General features: G+C 40.6%; 1 protein-coding gene across 3 annotated transcripts in view; it reads right to left on the reverse strand.

Moving 5' to 3' along the window:
• Positions 1-3,988: 3,988 nt before the first annotated feature.
• The window catches only part of LOC145408045 (glycine receptor subunit alpha-4-like), a 346,130-nt gene continuing 335,118 nt past the window's right edge, over positions 3,989-15,000 (reverse strand). For 2 of the 3 annotated variants that reach the window (XM_080278843.1, XM_080278842.1), the window contains exons 11-12: positions 6,840-7,133; positions 3,989-4,124 (exon numbers count right to left, since the gene is read on the reverse strand). In XM_080278843.1, coding sequence (XP_080134969.1) covers positions 3,999-4,124; positions 6,840-7,133 — 420 coding nt within the window. In that variant the 3' untranslated portion in view covers positions 3,989-3,998. The remainder of the gene's footprint in view (positions 4,125-6,839; positions 7,134-15,000) is intronic. The other variant, XM_080278844.1, reaches the window with a different exon arrangement.

The following is a 15,000-nucleotide window of genomic DNA, read 5'->3' on the forward strand; positions in this document are numbered from 1 at the left end:
TTACATTTAGCCTGAAGAACCCTCGGCGTTAAGAGGTTACAGTGATAGACTTGACGCATTTCAGTCCCCTACTCTGACTAAAGTGACGTTTATAAGTATGAAACCAGAATGCAGCGCTGATCGCTCATGGGCTGTTTATGTGTGTCAGTGATGAGAGGGTCGGTCAGCAGGGTTACAGTGTCATGGATAACACCACACAGAGCTGACACACAACTTGAGCGCTGACACAACACAACACTATAGTGCTGGCAGATATTGAGCGCAGACAGCGTAAGCGCCGACATAACGTGAGCGCTGACAAGAGCAGAGTTACGTCAAGTACAAAGCAGAGACTTATTGCAAATGGAAATGAGACAACGCTCATTAATGTGGTAGTATCGGCAGCAAAAGTTGGTCTCCTCTCCTAATTCCCTCTTCAAGAACATTGAAAATCAGTCTTGTGAATCCACAGCAACTGATAGCCTTACACTCGTATGGCCTAAGATCAGTGTCATCAATGTTGGCTGCTGTCGATTCACCAGATAATACATTTTCAAAGTCCATTGCACGAGAAGCAGGATAGATGACAAGACTCTTTGATGCCGCTAGTATTTCTGTCGCCCTTTAGCCATTTGCACACTCTGTAAACTCTTACTATTACTATGGCTGGTTGATCCCAAACAGTACTAAGACATCCAGTACCAACCATGCAAAGCACCAACGTAAAACCTTGACAGTAAATTTAGCCACATGCTCCTGGGCACAGGAGGCTCCCTAGCGTCTCTTCCTGACTAGTTCACAGAAATTACACTCGGACATATGTAACAGTGCGTTGCCATTCTCAGTACTGCCCCATAGCTATTTTATTTAGCTGTTGCTTAGATGATCTGGAACAGCAAAATAAACCGAATTACCAGCCAGCCCTGATCGATGGTTACCACTGTAGAACATGACGGGACAAACGTGATGTTATATTGTGAATTGCATCGACCAGAAAATTTTCAAGAAAATTAAGAAAACGCCACTCTGACATTTCCAAACCTATGCAAAAGCTTCCTTAATTAAAACCGAAATGTTAGTTTGGAGTGTCTAATCTTGAGTGTGAATATTCTAGCCTGTGGCATGTATGCAGATGAATTGATGTAAAAAGCTGTTAATAACATATAAAACAATAGTAAGCTGTAAGTGTATAATAGCCCACGGTCAGAAACGCTAGAGTCTACTAGGCCCACCAGAATATGTCCCAGTGGCTGGACAGGTGACAGATGCTCGACAATAATAAGGTTTGCCCCAGATCCATTTACAGAAGGTTTTCTAGTAAAAGTCACGTTGACTCATTAACCCGATTTGTCCACTAATGTTGGTGAAAATAAAGGTGATGTAACTAAAAGCCATTTATAACTCGTGCTATATAAATGCATCTAGTGAACGAGCAAGCTATTATGCCACTTATGTCTACACGAGTCTATGGATCTATGGTCTAATGAGGCCTGCTAGAACCGTGAAGTCAACGGAAAATGTATCGTTACTTTGCTGTGCTCTTGCCTTTTGACACATGACAGAGGCTTGTAAATGTAATGTTACCCATCATGTAAAATAATACGGTGTCAACCAAAAAATATTTACAGTACTTCGTATTACTAAACACACCGTAACATATGGAGAAAAATTTGAAAATAGTCTGTCCTGTTTCACTTCTTGAATTTTTTCCCTCAACACAAACTATCACAACTTTAAGTAAAACAATATGGGACCAGGCTCACCATTAAACCACACACACACACACACACACACACACACACACACACACACACACACACAAACGCTCAGGTCCAGTGTCATCAAAGGTAACGATACGTGTTCCGCCGACCTTATCGAACCATTCGCATATCCCTTACCCTACTGGAGCTTAGGCTAGTGATCACAGTGACTTTCATCTCGTACTTCAGTTAGACTTAATGATAGTTTGTCCCTACGTTTAGGCGGATAGCACTCGGTCTAACCCTTAAACTTCGAGTAGTCACCTTATTTATATTAATCTTTCTTTTTATCTTTTCCCGCCAAGAATTTTAACACCTAACTTCGATCTAGTTGCAAACTTTCATAAACTTCGGGGAGGCCTTGTGTCAATTGTACTTTCCTTTTGTTTTCTTGTATTTCTCTGTCAAGAATTTGAATTACTAACTTGAACTAAGTTTCATAGATAGATAGATAGATAGGCAGATAGATAAATATAGAGATAGGTAGATAGACATGTGTGTGTGTGTGTGTGTGTGTGTGTGTGTGTGTGTGTGTGTGTTTTCTTGAATATTTTAACTCCTAACGTAGGTACAGCGCTAAATATATATATATATATATATATATATATATATATATTATAAAAAAAATTTAATAATTTGGTTTTACGCCAGGTATCCCCGAAGGGCTAAGGCGTTGCCCCTGGGTAGAGGACTTTTGGACTGGAGCGTGTTGCATTTTATAACCGGATGCCCTTCCTGATGTCTACCAATGACCCTTGGGTGGATTCGATCCTCCGGTCAGCGGGGAGCGCTCTAACCCACTGAGCCACGGCTGATATATATATATATATATATATATATATATATATATATATATATATATATATATATATATATATATATATATATATATATATATATATATATATAATTCTGACAAGCCTAAACCGGCAGAAAAATGTACTCAGTGACACTGAACTGACACAGAAAAGTTTGTAGCTATATTAGGGTTAGGAATTCAAACTTCTGGCGGGAAACACGGACCTCTAGTGATGGCAGCCGAAGTATAAGGGCTGAATATAAAGCTAAACTTGCTATAAGCACAGGGTGAGAGCGGGACCATCTAACACAGAGGCCCTCCACCACAAACTGAAACCATTCCGTCACTGGGGAAAGTGGTAAAAAAAAGTTGTACACCGAGTTCATCATGTTACGTACAGTAAATTGCGCAGTGTTGACGGCTATTATTTATTCATGATGCTCAAAAACCCCCAGTGCCAAAATACGCTACACAACCAGTCACTTAAACTGAATGGAGTCGTACACGTATTTAAGTTTATATATATATATATTTGATCGTAACCTGATATAAACAATTATTATATAGCACTATTGTCACACATATTGCGTAGTTATATAACTATCTTATGTTGTTACATGTGTATTATTGTCGGCAAATATACTGTGCAACCAGAGTCTCTGAGAAATGAATTTGGTTGTACATACATACATATGATGATTTAGATACTTTTCCATAATTGTATTGCCCAGTTACGACAGTGTTATTGACGGTACTGAAACGTACCATAACTGTCATAATAGCTTAGGCCTACATAGCTTAGAAAACAGTCATCACTTGATATATATACGAACATAATGTTCTGTGTTACATATGCTGCTTAGCTACGGAACCCATTACTCAAGATGCCGAGAACAAGAAGCCAACACTGTCAATATGGCTACTTAGTCATCGCATTTCAGTACACAGCTGTCCATCTCGTGTCATGTATTAAAATTTTTGATGCTACAAAACTCGTGATCGAAACTGTGCTCGTGATATCACATTAAAGATTTACAAGGTAGGTACTTAGTCTAAATTACAGTGTGAATATTGTAAAATACATGAGCCATTGTTCGTGAAACAACTGTCTAATGGTGAGAGTGGTGTGGCGATTGTGTTGCGATATTCTGAGAGAGAGAGAGAGAGAGAGAGAGAGAGAGAGAGAGAGAGAGAGGAGAAGTCAGAGTGTGTTTATGTACTGTACTCTTCTACAGTACATGAATTATTGTATGTATTTGTAGAGAGAAGATAATATACGCGGAATGACATAAGAAGAAGATATATTTGTGTACGTATATGTGTTTAAGCATCCATTTATATGAATGCAGAAACAAAAGTAAAAAAGGGAGTGTGTATGTAGAGAAATGAGAGTACAGTGAGATGTATATGCGCGTGAGTATATCTATGTATGATGATAAATAAGTATACATATATGTGCACTAGAACCACTCAACAACGAAGACACTCCAATAGATGACGTTGAGGACGGTGAAGGATGTAGGGAAGAGGATGCGGGACACACGGTCGATCAGGATGGCCTTCTCTCGCCTCATGATGTGGCCCGTCTGCTGGGTGGAGAAACACAGAGAACACCAGGTAACGCCATATTACGTTTGTTGCACTATGCCATGATATTACCAGAATGCTATGTTATTTACCAGTATGCATTGTTGCCAGTGTGCTAGTTATGTCGTGCTGTGTTATATTGCCGGTATATTATACTATTTTACCAGTATGCTATGTTACTAGTGTGCTGTTACATGATATTTATGCTGTGTTATAGTATCAGTATGCTATTTTTCTTGTACGATATGTTCTTACCAGTATTCTGTAATGGAACCGGCATGATGTTAGGTTACCACTGTGCTGTGCAATGTTATTAGTATGCTGTTACATGACCAGTATGCTGTTGCTTCCAGTATGCTATATTATTTTGCCAGTGTGTTGTTGTTACCTGTGTAATGATGTTATGTTGCCGGTATGTGGTATTACCAGTATGATGTTACGTTACCAGTACGTTGTGTTACCATTAAGCCTTTATGATACAAGTCTATCATGTTGTCAGTATGCTGCTATGTTAACAGTATATTTTATTAGCAGTATGCTTTTATGATACCAGTATGCTATGTCATCAGTATGATGATGTTATCAGCGTGCATTATTGTTAACATAAGACTGCTAACATTCCCAGAGGAGTGAAAGATTTTCACGCAGCCACAGTCACGGACATGCTTCGATACAAATTGCCATGATGATTATTGAACTTACAAAAATATAAGATCTCAAAATTTGTCTGCTTATATAGTTTGACGTTTAATTCATAAATCCCTTTAAAATACCTAAATAAGAAAAAAAATGAAATGGTATCTGAGGCTACAGGCCAAAGGAGCCATTGCCAAGTTTGATCGGATCGGTGAAGAAATAAAGGAACGACGCATATTTTGAAAAAAGAAGAAAGACACCGAGAAAGTACAGTAGCTTTCCACACCTCGGTAGGGAATCCTAACTATGTGGTGTGCGCGGTAAAACCAAGGGCAGAGTGTCTGTGCCTGTTCCGGGGAAAATAAAAATAAAAATCTCAGTAACCCAAACTTCTTCCAACTCAGCATCCAAAAAGTTAATTAGTAAAGGACTTTTATTACATCTCTTGGAATGCAGAATGTTTACATTTTTGTTTTTAGACTTTACAGTTAGCTTTACCTCGTGGTTAAACTTAAGGAACATTATGGTATGTGCACCTTTGGAAAATATAGACGATCAGAAGAATGTTTACTCTTTGAATGTTCAAATACAAAAAGTCTGAATCAAATCGCAGGTCAAATCAACAGACGTCCATGTGTTTTTATGGTCTTCTGTGATTATGATCGATCTCGCTTTGCACTTCTACAGTCTGGGCAACCCGTTACTCAGTGCCAGACATGATGCAGATAGCAGTGAGAAATGGAATGACCAGAACATGACCCAGAGAAACGGGGTGATATTATTCCATCTTTTTCGTCGACCTACACGATCGAACAGTTTGCATCAAAATATGTCCGCTTCCGACTTCTGTGTAACGAGGCTCTAAGTTGGAACATACAAGAAGGTCAGTCCATTTCACTAGATCACGTTTTGGGCATTTGGTTTCTCATTGTCACTTGCATTGCGTCCGGGTCTGTAACTAGGCATCTCCAGAAGATGGTTCAGTGAAACAGTGTTCGTTCAGTTTTCATTCAGACCAACACGATCGGAGAAATTACTTCATGGTGTGTGCACACTGGGTCTCAGTGTGAACAGGCCGTGAGATTTGACCCTTTCAACCCGAGGACCTCCTTTTTATTTTACTCTTACTATTTCCATGCGATGTCGTTTTGTTGTTGTCCAAGATTCATCAGAACGTGAACCTGGTGGACTACAGGCTAAAGCTTCCCTTATCCTGCAGTCCACCATCCTCCATTCCGGGTATAGAGAAGTTTTGGGACGTTTGTACAAGGCGGCGGAGCAGCCTGGTTATATTGGTGCCGGCACGTAAAGGCGTTCACCTGTAACACCATTTTATTCTTACTACAGTTCTTTCACCATCACTTGGCTTTTATGTTCGCTCTTTCGTACTTTTTTCCAAGTGGCTCAGTGTTAGAAGAAGACAGTACTACGTCTTTACATCCTTCCCTTAGCTGTCCTTCGTAACTAACATCACATTCTAGAGTTAATATCTTGTTATCATTTAGGAATCAAGATGGAGGCAGTTTTAGTCTAAGTTAAAATAATGAATATATACATCCCCATAAGATTTCATTCAGCTTACGGAAGATCTCCTGTAGTGAAGGAGTATATGAATGCTGCACAAAAAAAATCTCCCGTTCAAAAAGTCCTTCTTTGGCTGAATAAGTCATGTAGTAATAGCAAGGATAACAAACACTCAAGAGACGTCATCGAACTGAAAAGGTTAAAATCGTATGGATGCAGAAACTTAATTTTTTAAAAGCATGGTTATATATATTGAGATGGACAAATGAAATTAAGTAGATTGAAATGAGTTAAAATCGTAGAAAGGCATAAACAAACTTCAAAAAGGCATGCCAGCTTTGAGACGAGTTGAAATCGTACGAAAGCAGTAAGTGTGATGTACAAAAAGACATGGCAGGGTTAAGATGAAGCGAATGAACTAAAATTGTAAGAAGGTAGGAAGAATAACAGAAATACTTGCCAACGTTGATATGGACCGAATGAGACGAGTTTAAGACGTGCTAAGCTACAGAAATACACATCAAAGTTGAAATGATCCGAATGATAAGAGTTACCCTTCCAGTGGGCGTCTTAGCGTTGCCGAGTGGTGGTGGTGGTGGGGGCGGAGGCAGGCCGAAGTTGACGGTGTGTTGCATGGCCGCTGCGTGCTGCATAGCGGCGGTGTGCTGCATGTTAGCGTGGTGCTGCATGGCACTGTGGTGCTGCATGCTGCCGTACACGGGCCCGTTGATGGCATGGGATGAGGCGGAGGCAAGATGCGCCGGGCAGGAGGGTGGAGCCAGGATCTCCAGGGGCGACATGCCATTGGCGGGTGTGCCGGGGGTCGAGATGGCGTTGATGGCCTCAACCTGGGGTAAAAGAGGGGAGAAGTAACACTCCCAGGCTTCTGTACTCATTTCCAAATTAATTATATTGTTTGGAGGAAAAGGATACTAGAGTATTCCTGACCACGAGAGGCGTAAATTTCTAGGTATTGGTAGATGGAAAGAACTCTCTGGCACTGATGGCTGGACTAAATTATCTGACTACTGATGGTTGAAATACATTTTCTGGGCATTTCAGATATCTTGCGGCCTGCCTTTAATACCACTACTTCATTTATGCATCCACTTATAGTAAACACTGCACAGGATGAAGTTACTTCCCACGCCCTTGTGACAAACCGCACATGGCCACATTCCCTCTGCTTTGACAATATCTCCATTAGCCACAGTTATCACTTTTGTTTTATCCGCATTTACACTCGGCCCCTTGCGCCCCATTCTGTCTGTCCATTTCCTAAATTTTTCCTCCGTCTCTCTTCCATTCTCTCCGTTCAACACCTAGTCATCTGCATACAGCTCCCATGGGAAAGCGTCAAGCACCATAACTGATGACTAGAATAAATTCTCTGGGCAATGATAGCTGAAACAGATTCATTAAACATTGATGGCTGGAATGCATCCTTTGAAAACTGATGGGTAAAAAAAAAAAAAAAAAACTTTAGGCATTGATGGCTGGAACAAACAGCAGGAATTTACTCCTACTCTGCACGTTGATGGCTGGATCAAATCCCTTGAGCCGTATGATGTCTTGCTATTCACTGACGATTTGTTCAGCCAAGAAAGCTGCCTAATAGCGATGGGATTAAAGAAGCGCTACATCAACCCTTCCCTCCTGTTCGTGAAGTCTGTGGTAAATAAAAGTGGCGAGAATAGGACCATATCTAAAACGTTGTCATTGTGAAGGGTTTAAGTCTGGAATTTTTTTATTTTTCTCGTGTCTCTTATTCTTCTTACCATAACACGCCCTACTTACAACAGGGAATCGATAATTTGCTTGTGAATCACTGGCGCTCAAAAATCTTCTTGTATCTGCCTAAATGCTTATCAACCTTCAATTTACCGAGATTTGTGTCAGCTAAACATAGTTATCTGATAATAACCTAAATAAAATTCCTGTAGTTAGGTATACCTGCGAGCAATAATGACGCTCCACATTATTATCGAATGGTTATGGATCCATTACACAATATTCTGAAAGGTTTATTGATCGAAGATAGCATCACTGGGTTTGGAAAGTCATGAAGTGTATCTGTAATTATGTCTGCAACTGTGCTGGTGCGTTGAAGGATACTTTTACATATTTGGGATTACGAACTATTAAAACGTGATTCCAGCTCTACCCATCGGCTTATCTGCTGCTGGTTACTTTAACAGTAACTCATTCGGTGCTAACAGTTTAAGACTGTTTGTATGGGATGCATGGCGTAATGCATGGCTAAATGCCGGACAGCTCTACTTGACACATTTAGCCCCTGTTTTACACGTCCTGTAGAACAACTGACCTTCAAGGCCGAGGAACAGCTTAATGTCACTGAAGAAGTGACTCCTCGTTCTTGTGAATCTGTGATGTTGGGGTGGCTGTGTTTGTCAGAGAATCTATATAGCCCGTTGACATGACTTTGGCAGAGTGTGAACATAAGAGAACACGTGAAAGGAAAAGGTAGTGCATCCCCTCAAATGCCCACCACCGAACAGGATCGAATCAAGTTAAGAGGAATGGTAAATGCACATATATTACCTGACTGTCGAAACAAAGGAATTACTGGCCACGCCTGTGTGTCCCCAGCCTCGATACTGGCAAAATTGAGACACACCCTTACATTGAGTAGTGAGCTGTGATTGCATGAACGTTAAGGAGTCACAGGCGTAGACATATGTAACACTTACTTTTGAAATTTTGTTATATTTACTCTTCCATTAACATAATCAGTAACTGTTTTTTTTTTCTTATATCAGGGAATTATACATTTGTCCCCGATGGTAATGTGAAACTGACATCATCATCATTATCATCACTTCTATTAATTTATGGAGTGGGAGAGATAAAGATAGGAATGGGAAAACACAAAGGCAGGGTAACTATCAAGACAGTGCTTAGTGAAATGCGTCACACATCCATTCACTGTCTGTTTTTATGTCTTTGAAAATCTCGGTTCCACCGCACAGGCTAAATGATTCACACAAAAATATGCTTCATAATGCCTGTAATAAAGTGACCATTTCGTCGACTACCAGAGCTAAAAAGGAGGTGCAGCCTTTATTATGTGTCTCTCTATCCCTGCTTCATTTATGCATTTTCACGCTTCGTCGTAACTCTTCTGCTTCCTCACCTTCCATGCCTTGCCTTCGTACTCACTAAAAGTAACACAAAAGAGTACATATTGTAGATATGAAATATAATTTAAATAAAACAGAAGAGCTCAACATTATCGTTCCCACACTTATATCTCCGCCAACAAGCTTAAAACGGATTATACAGTAGATATTTTATTCATGCCAACACCAGAGGACTTTACTCAGCCCAGGGAAATACTACCAGTTCGATCGTTAGTTATTTTTAAAAAAATAATATTTGCTTATGAATATCTTGTCTGGCTATGTTTATCTCTGCTTAATAAGATCAGCTGTTGTTAGCCTTAACAGCATAGTCAAGAGCGTCCATACCAGCACTGGGCAACATAGAGTACAGAACCTTGTAATGCTTAATATATTAACGAGGCACTGGTGAAGCAGTAGTACCAAGGAACAGGTGAGGAAAAGGTGCGGTGTTAGAACTAAGAGCGACGTAGAACGAGACAATTAAAGCCGTATTTTCGTTTGCTAAAGATTTCGTAACGCCTCTTCCTCAGCGATTTCTTTTGCATATTACACATTTCTAATCCTCTTGTATCACATTCCTGCAAAGATTATGTCGGTACTAACGTAAATATATACCAGTATATATATATATATATATATATATATATATATATATATATGTCTATTGCCAGACGCCTCAATCCCGTTTGGGGTGGCCACAAACAAATCGCCTCCATGTCGCCCTGTCCCCCACCATTTCACTGCCCTGCTCCCAACTCACACCCCCCTCTCTCATACACCTCTCCACCCCATCCCTCCATCTCATCCTCGGCCTCCCCCTCCCTCTTCCTCCCTCCCCCTCACTCACCTACACTCTCTTCGTCAGTCTTTCACCCTCCATATATATATATATATATATATATATATATATATATATATATATATATATATATATATATATATATATACTGTACTAAGGAACCATCGAATGAAATATGCAAATTAAATCCCTAGGGAAGGAGTTATTAGGAAGCCTCAAAAGCTAGTGAGAATAAGGTCGCAAGTGTCATAAAGGACGCGGAAGTCATCCATCATGGCCGTGCTGGGTTACTGAGGATCACGTCAACAAAATACTCCCATGTCGTCCATCAACCGGTTACTCTTCTAAATCCCCAACATCATTTTTGCATTTTTCTAGATACAGTATATCTTCGACCACAATATCAGGGTTCGATAAAATTTCCATCAACGAAATTTCTTGCAAAATAAATGGTACGTCAAAAATTTTGACGACATACATAAAGTTGACGTAATTCTTTTAACATTTACAAAACGCCGATAAGGTAGGAGGAAGGATAAGAGGGGAAGGGGAGGGGATGTGGGGCAGAGGGAGACACAAAGGAGGGACACACAGAGTGACGGGAAAGAAAGGCAGGGAGTGGAGGGGAGTTATACAAGAACAGAGGGCTGAATATTAAAACTGTAAATATGAAAACATGACAAAAATTAAAGAATGGGGAGGAATATTAAAATCGTAGTTACGATGATGGGAACTGGGTAAAAATATGTACACTATAAATCAATATATATATATATATATATATATATATATATATATATATATATATATATATATATATATATATATATATATATATATATATATATATATAGTGCCTGATGCCTTAATCCCGTAAGGGGTGGCCACAAACAAATCGTCTCCATGTCGCCCTGTCTCCCGCCATTTCACTTCCCTGCTCCCAGCTCACACACCCCTCTCTCATATACCTCTCCACTCCATCCCTCCATCTCATCCTTGGCCTCCCCCTCCCCCCCTCCACCTCACTCACATACACTCTCCTCGTTAATCTTTCACTCTCCATCCTCTCCACATGACCAAACCACCTCAATGTGTTTCTCCTAACGCATCCTATCACATCACATCCACACCACAACGATCTTTCACTTCCTCATTTGTCAATCTGTCTCTCCATGTGACTCCACATGCTCCTCTCAAATAACTCATTTCTACAGCTCTCACTCTTGACTTCTGTCCCTACAACAAAGTCCAAGCTTCACTTCCATACGTTAGAATTGATATCACAATACTGTCATATCATCTCGCCTCCTTTTATCGCCCGCCATTAGCGAGGTGGGACGATACAGTTTTTGTTGGTGTGTGTCTGTGTGTCTGTAGTTACTGTATGTATCTGTTGCCCAAATATCTCGCGGAGTTGTGAACGAATTTCCACCAAACCTTCAGCAAGCAGCAACTATGTGGATGTGCAGAAGCCTATTACTTTTGGTGAGGATTTGATCAAAGACGGCCGAATACTAGCCGCCACACATTATTTAATATTGATTGGCTTTTTGTGAAACGCGGTGGCTTATTCCATAGAGTTTTGCGAATTTTCTTCAAATTTGGTTTGTAGGTAGCCTGTCACTTAAGCCAGTGTCACACTGGACCAAAAGTGGCTAACATGCGAGCAACTTTGGTGAGGCGAAACGGCTAGCAAAGTTAAGTTGCCCTCACGCTCATGTGCTTTTGCGAGCCGAAACGGCTAACAGTGTCGTCTGCCTTGGTGCCTCGCGGTCATTTGTAAACAAACCACCATGGTGTACCCATTCCCTTTTCCTCAGTTTCTTCAAGCGCTTCACGTACTTCAGCAACTCCAGACCCACAATGCAGTTACTAGAGTTTTTCTTGCCTCAGGATCCATATTGAATACTGGTCACAATCTGCTTTCCAGTTGTTGTTTGGAAACAAAACAGACAGCCTTTGCGGCTGGTCACCAGAGTGTCCGAATAATGATTTCATGTCACAAGAAAAAAGTAGAAATGAGTAAAAACTACAAGAATTAGATTGTATTTACTTAACAGTTTTAGTTAAAGTTTCCTTCTGTGATAATAGATTATTTTCTCACCAGTAACAAAATTAAAATAGGTTCGTTTGAGTTCTAATCCCACCAACAAGCTGTGAGCGAAAACTGTTAACCATTTCGCCTCGTAAGCGAAATCTCGCTCACAGTGGGTCAGCTTGGCTAGCGGCACGCAAAACTGGCTCGCATGTTAGCCACTTTTGGCCCATTGTGTCGCCACCTTTAGCCAACAACATATTTTAGTGGGCAATTAGCATTCGGCCCCCGAATGCTTTTCTTTCATTTCCACCTGGCGTGGTGAGGTGGGGTCCAAAAAGCAGGGAAAATGAAGGAATATGATAGTGGGAAAGTTAATTAACATCGTGTTCGTTTATTCTTTCACCATTCAATACCCCGGAATCCTGGCTTCACCTTACAGGTATTCCATTTTACACATACCATCATAAGTACCTATCAGTCAGTCAGTCCGATGACTGTCATGTTAAAAAGCGGATACCAGACTCTTGTCATGCACTCCGTGCAAAATTCATCCAGTCAGCTCACCACTTTGTCAGTTTCAAAGCCTCAACAGCCTCGATAAATCTCTTCCTCACATAGTCATTTATCATATCCATCCACCCTCATTTTGACCTACCAGGCCTCCCCCACCTTCAAACTCACCCACACATATACTTTTCACCATCCTATTTATACGCATTCACTTCATAGGACCATACCATAAATGCATGCTGTCTTGAACTCTGTTCTCGACGGACCTACCAGGCCTCGCCCACCTTCAGACTCAACCACACATATACTTTTCACCATCCTATTGATACCCATTCTCTCCATATGACTATACCATAAAAGCATGCTGTCTTGAACTCTGTTCTCGACGGACTTCCTTAATCCTTATCTTTCACGAGTAGCACTATCTCTCACCCCATCCACTTTCTGCACTCTATAGACATTTTTCAAGAACCCCATCCTCACTGTTCTGACTCATGACATTTCGTTTTCCTGCCACACCAAAGCCTTACACCTGTTCGTTAACATGGCCACTAATACTCCTTCATGCTGTGCTCCCGCAGCTGCTATGTTCAGACTTTTGCTTCATATCAAGACCTTATATATATATATATATATATATATATATATATATATATATATATATATATATATATATATATATACAGTGTATATATAGATAGATAGATAGATAGATAGATAGATAGATATACATACATACATACATACATACATACATACATACATAGATGGATAGATAGACAGATAGATATTCACTTTCATCTTTAATGTCAGGACCAACTTGCCTAGCCCCGGCTCCTACGCTTCTCATGGGGCAACGTAAGATTGGATGATGGATGGATCTATCTATCAATCTATCTATATCTATATCTATCTATCTATCTATACCTATCTCTCTCTCTCTCTCTCTCTCTCTCTTTTATATATATATATATATATATATATATATATATATATATATATGGACTTGATGGTAGGTTACTAAAAGGGGTGAAAAGTTTTTATGTAAATAGTAGAGCGTGTGTAAGAGTGGGAAATGCTATGAGTGATTGGTTTTTGTGAGACTGGGGCTGCGACAGGGATGTGTGATGTCGCCTTGGTTGTTTAATATTTACATGGATGGTGTTGTAAGGGAGGTGAATGCAAGAGTTTTAGGTGGAAGTCTGAGTCTGGTGAATGTTGATGGTGGAGAGCGGAATCTGAAGCAGCTGCTGTTTGCAGATGATACTGCACTGGTGACTGATTCAGAGGAGAGACTGAGACAGTTGGTAGAGGAGTTTGGAAGGGTGTGTGAAAGGAGGAAATTGAAAGTTAATGAGAATAAGAGTAAAGTGATGAAGTGTACGAGGTTGATAGATGGTAGGGGGATGAATATAGTTTTGAATGGTGAGTTGCTTGAGGAGGTAGATTGTTTTAAATATCTAGGGTCACATGTTGCTGTGGATGGAAGAATAGATGCAGAAGTGAAGTTTAGAATAAATGAAGTAGGAAAGGTGCTGGGAGGAATGAAAAAAGTGTTTAAATGTCGTTCGCTTAGAATGGATGTAAAGAGAAGGCTGTATGAGGGTGTTGTGGTACCGACTGCGTTATATGGGGCTGAAACATGGAATATGGGTGTAGCAGAGAGGAAAAGTTTGAATGTAATGGAAATGAGGTGTCTGAGGAGTATGTGTGGAGTGACGCGTATGGATCGGGTGCGAAATGATGAAGTGCGAAGGAGAACTGGAGTTGTTCGGGAGATGGCTGGTAGAGTTGAGCAGAGGCTGTTGCGATGGTTTGGACATATGGAGAGAATGGAAAATGAGCGATTGGTGATAAAGATAACTAGATCTGATGTGAGAGGTGTAAGGCTGAGAGGAAGACCACGAATAGGATGAATGGACAGTGTGAAGAGAGCGTTGGATGCGAGAGGGATGTCTGTTGAGCAAGGAAGAGTGGCTGTGCGTGACAGAAAAAATGGAGAGAAATTGTGAATGAATAAGTGATGACGCAGCCCTGAGGGGATATTCTCCCGCATTTGGTCTGATCAGCTAGTCAGGTCAGGTGCGGGTAAGGGGATGGGTCTGTTATGATGTGGCAGGGGTAAACCAGTTCTGCTGTCGGGCCCTGCTGCGGTTGTCACTGATTGCATTGCGCGGTTGACCCTTGTGCGGTGTGGTGCAGTGAGGATCTGTCCGTTCTCCCCT

This window comes from Coenobita brevimanus, chromosome 75, assembly GCF_032717465.1.
Source record: "Coenobita brevimanus isolate Jiangsu-jjx chromosome 75, ASM3271746v2, whole genome shotgun sequence".
Lineage (NCBI taxonomy): Eukaryota > Metazoa > Arthropoda > Malacostraca > Decapoda > Coenobitidae > Coenobita > Coenobita brevimanus.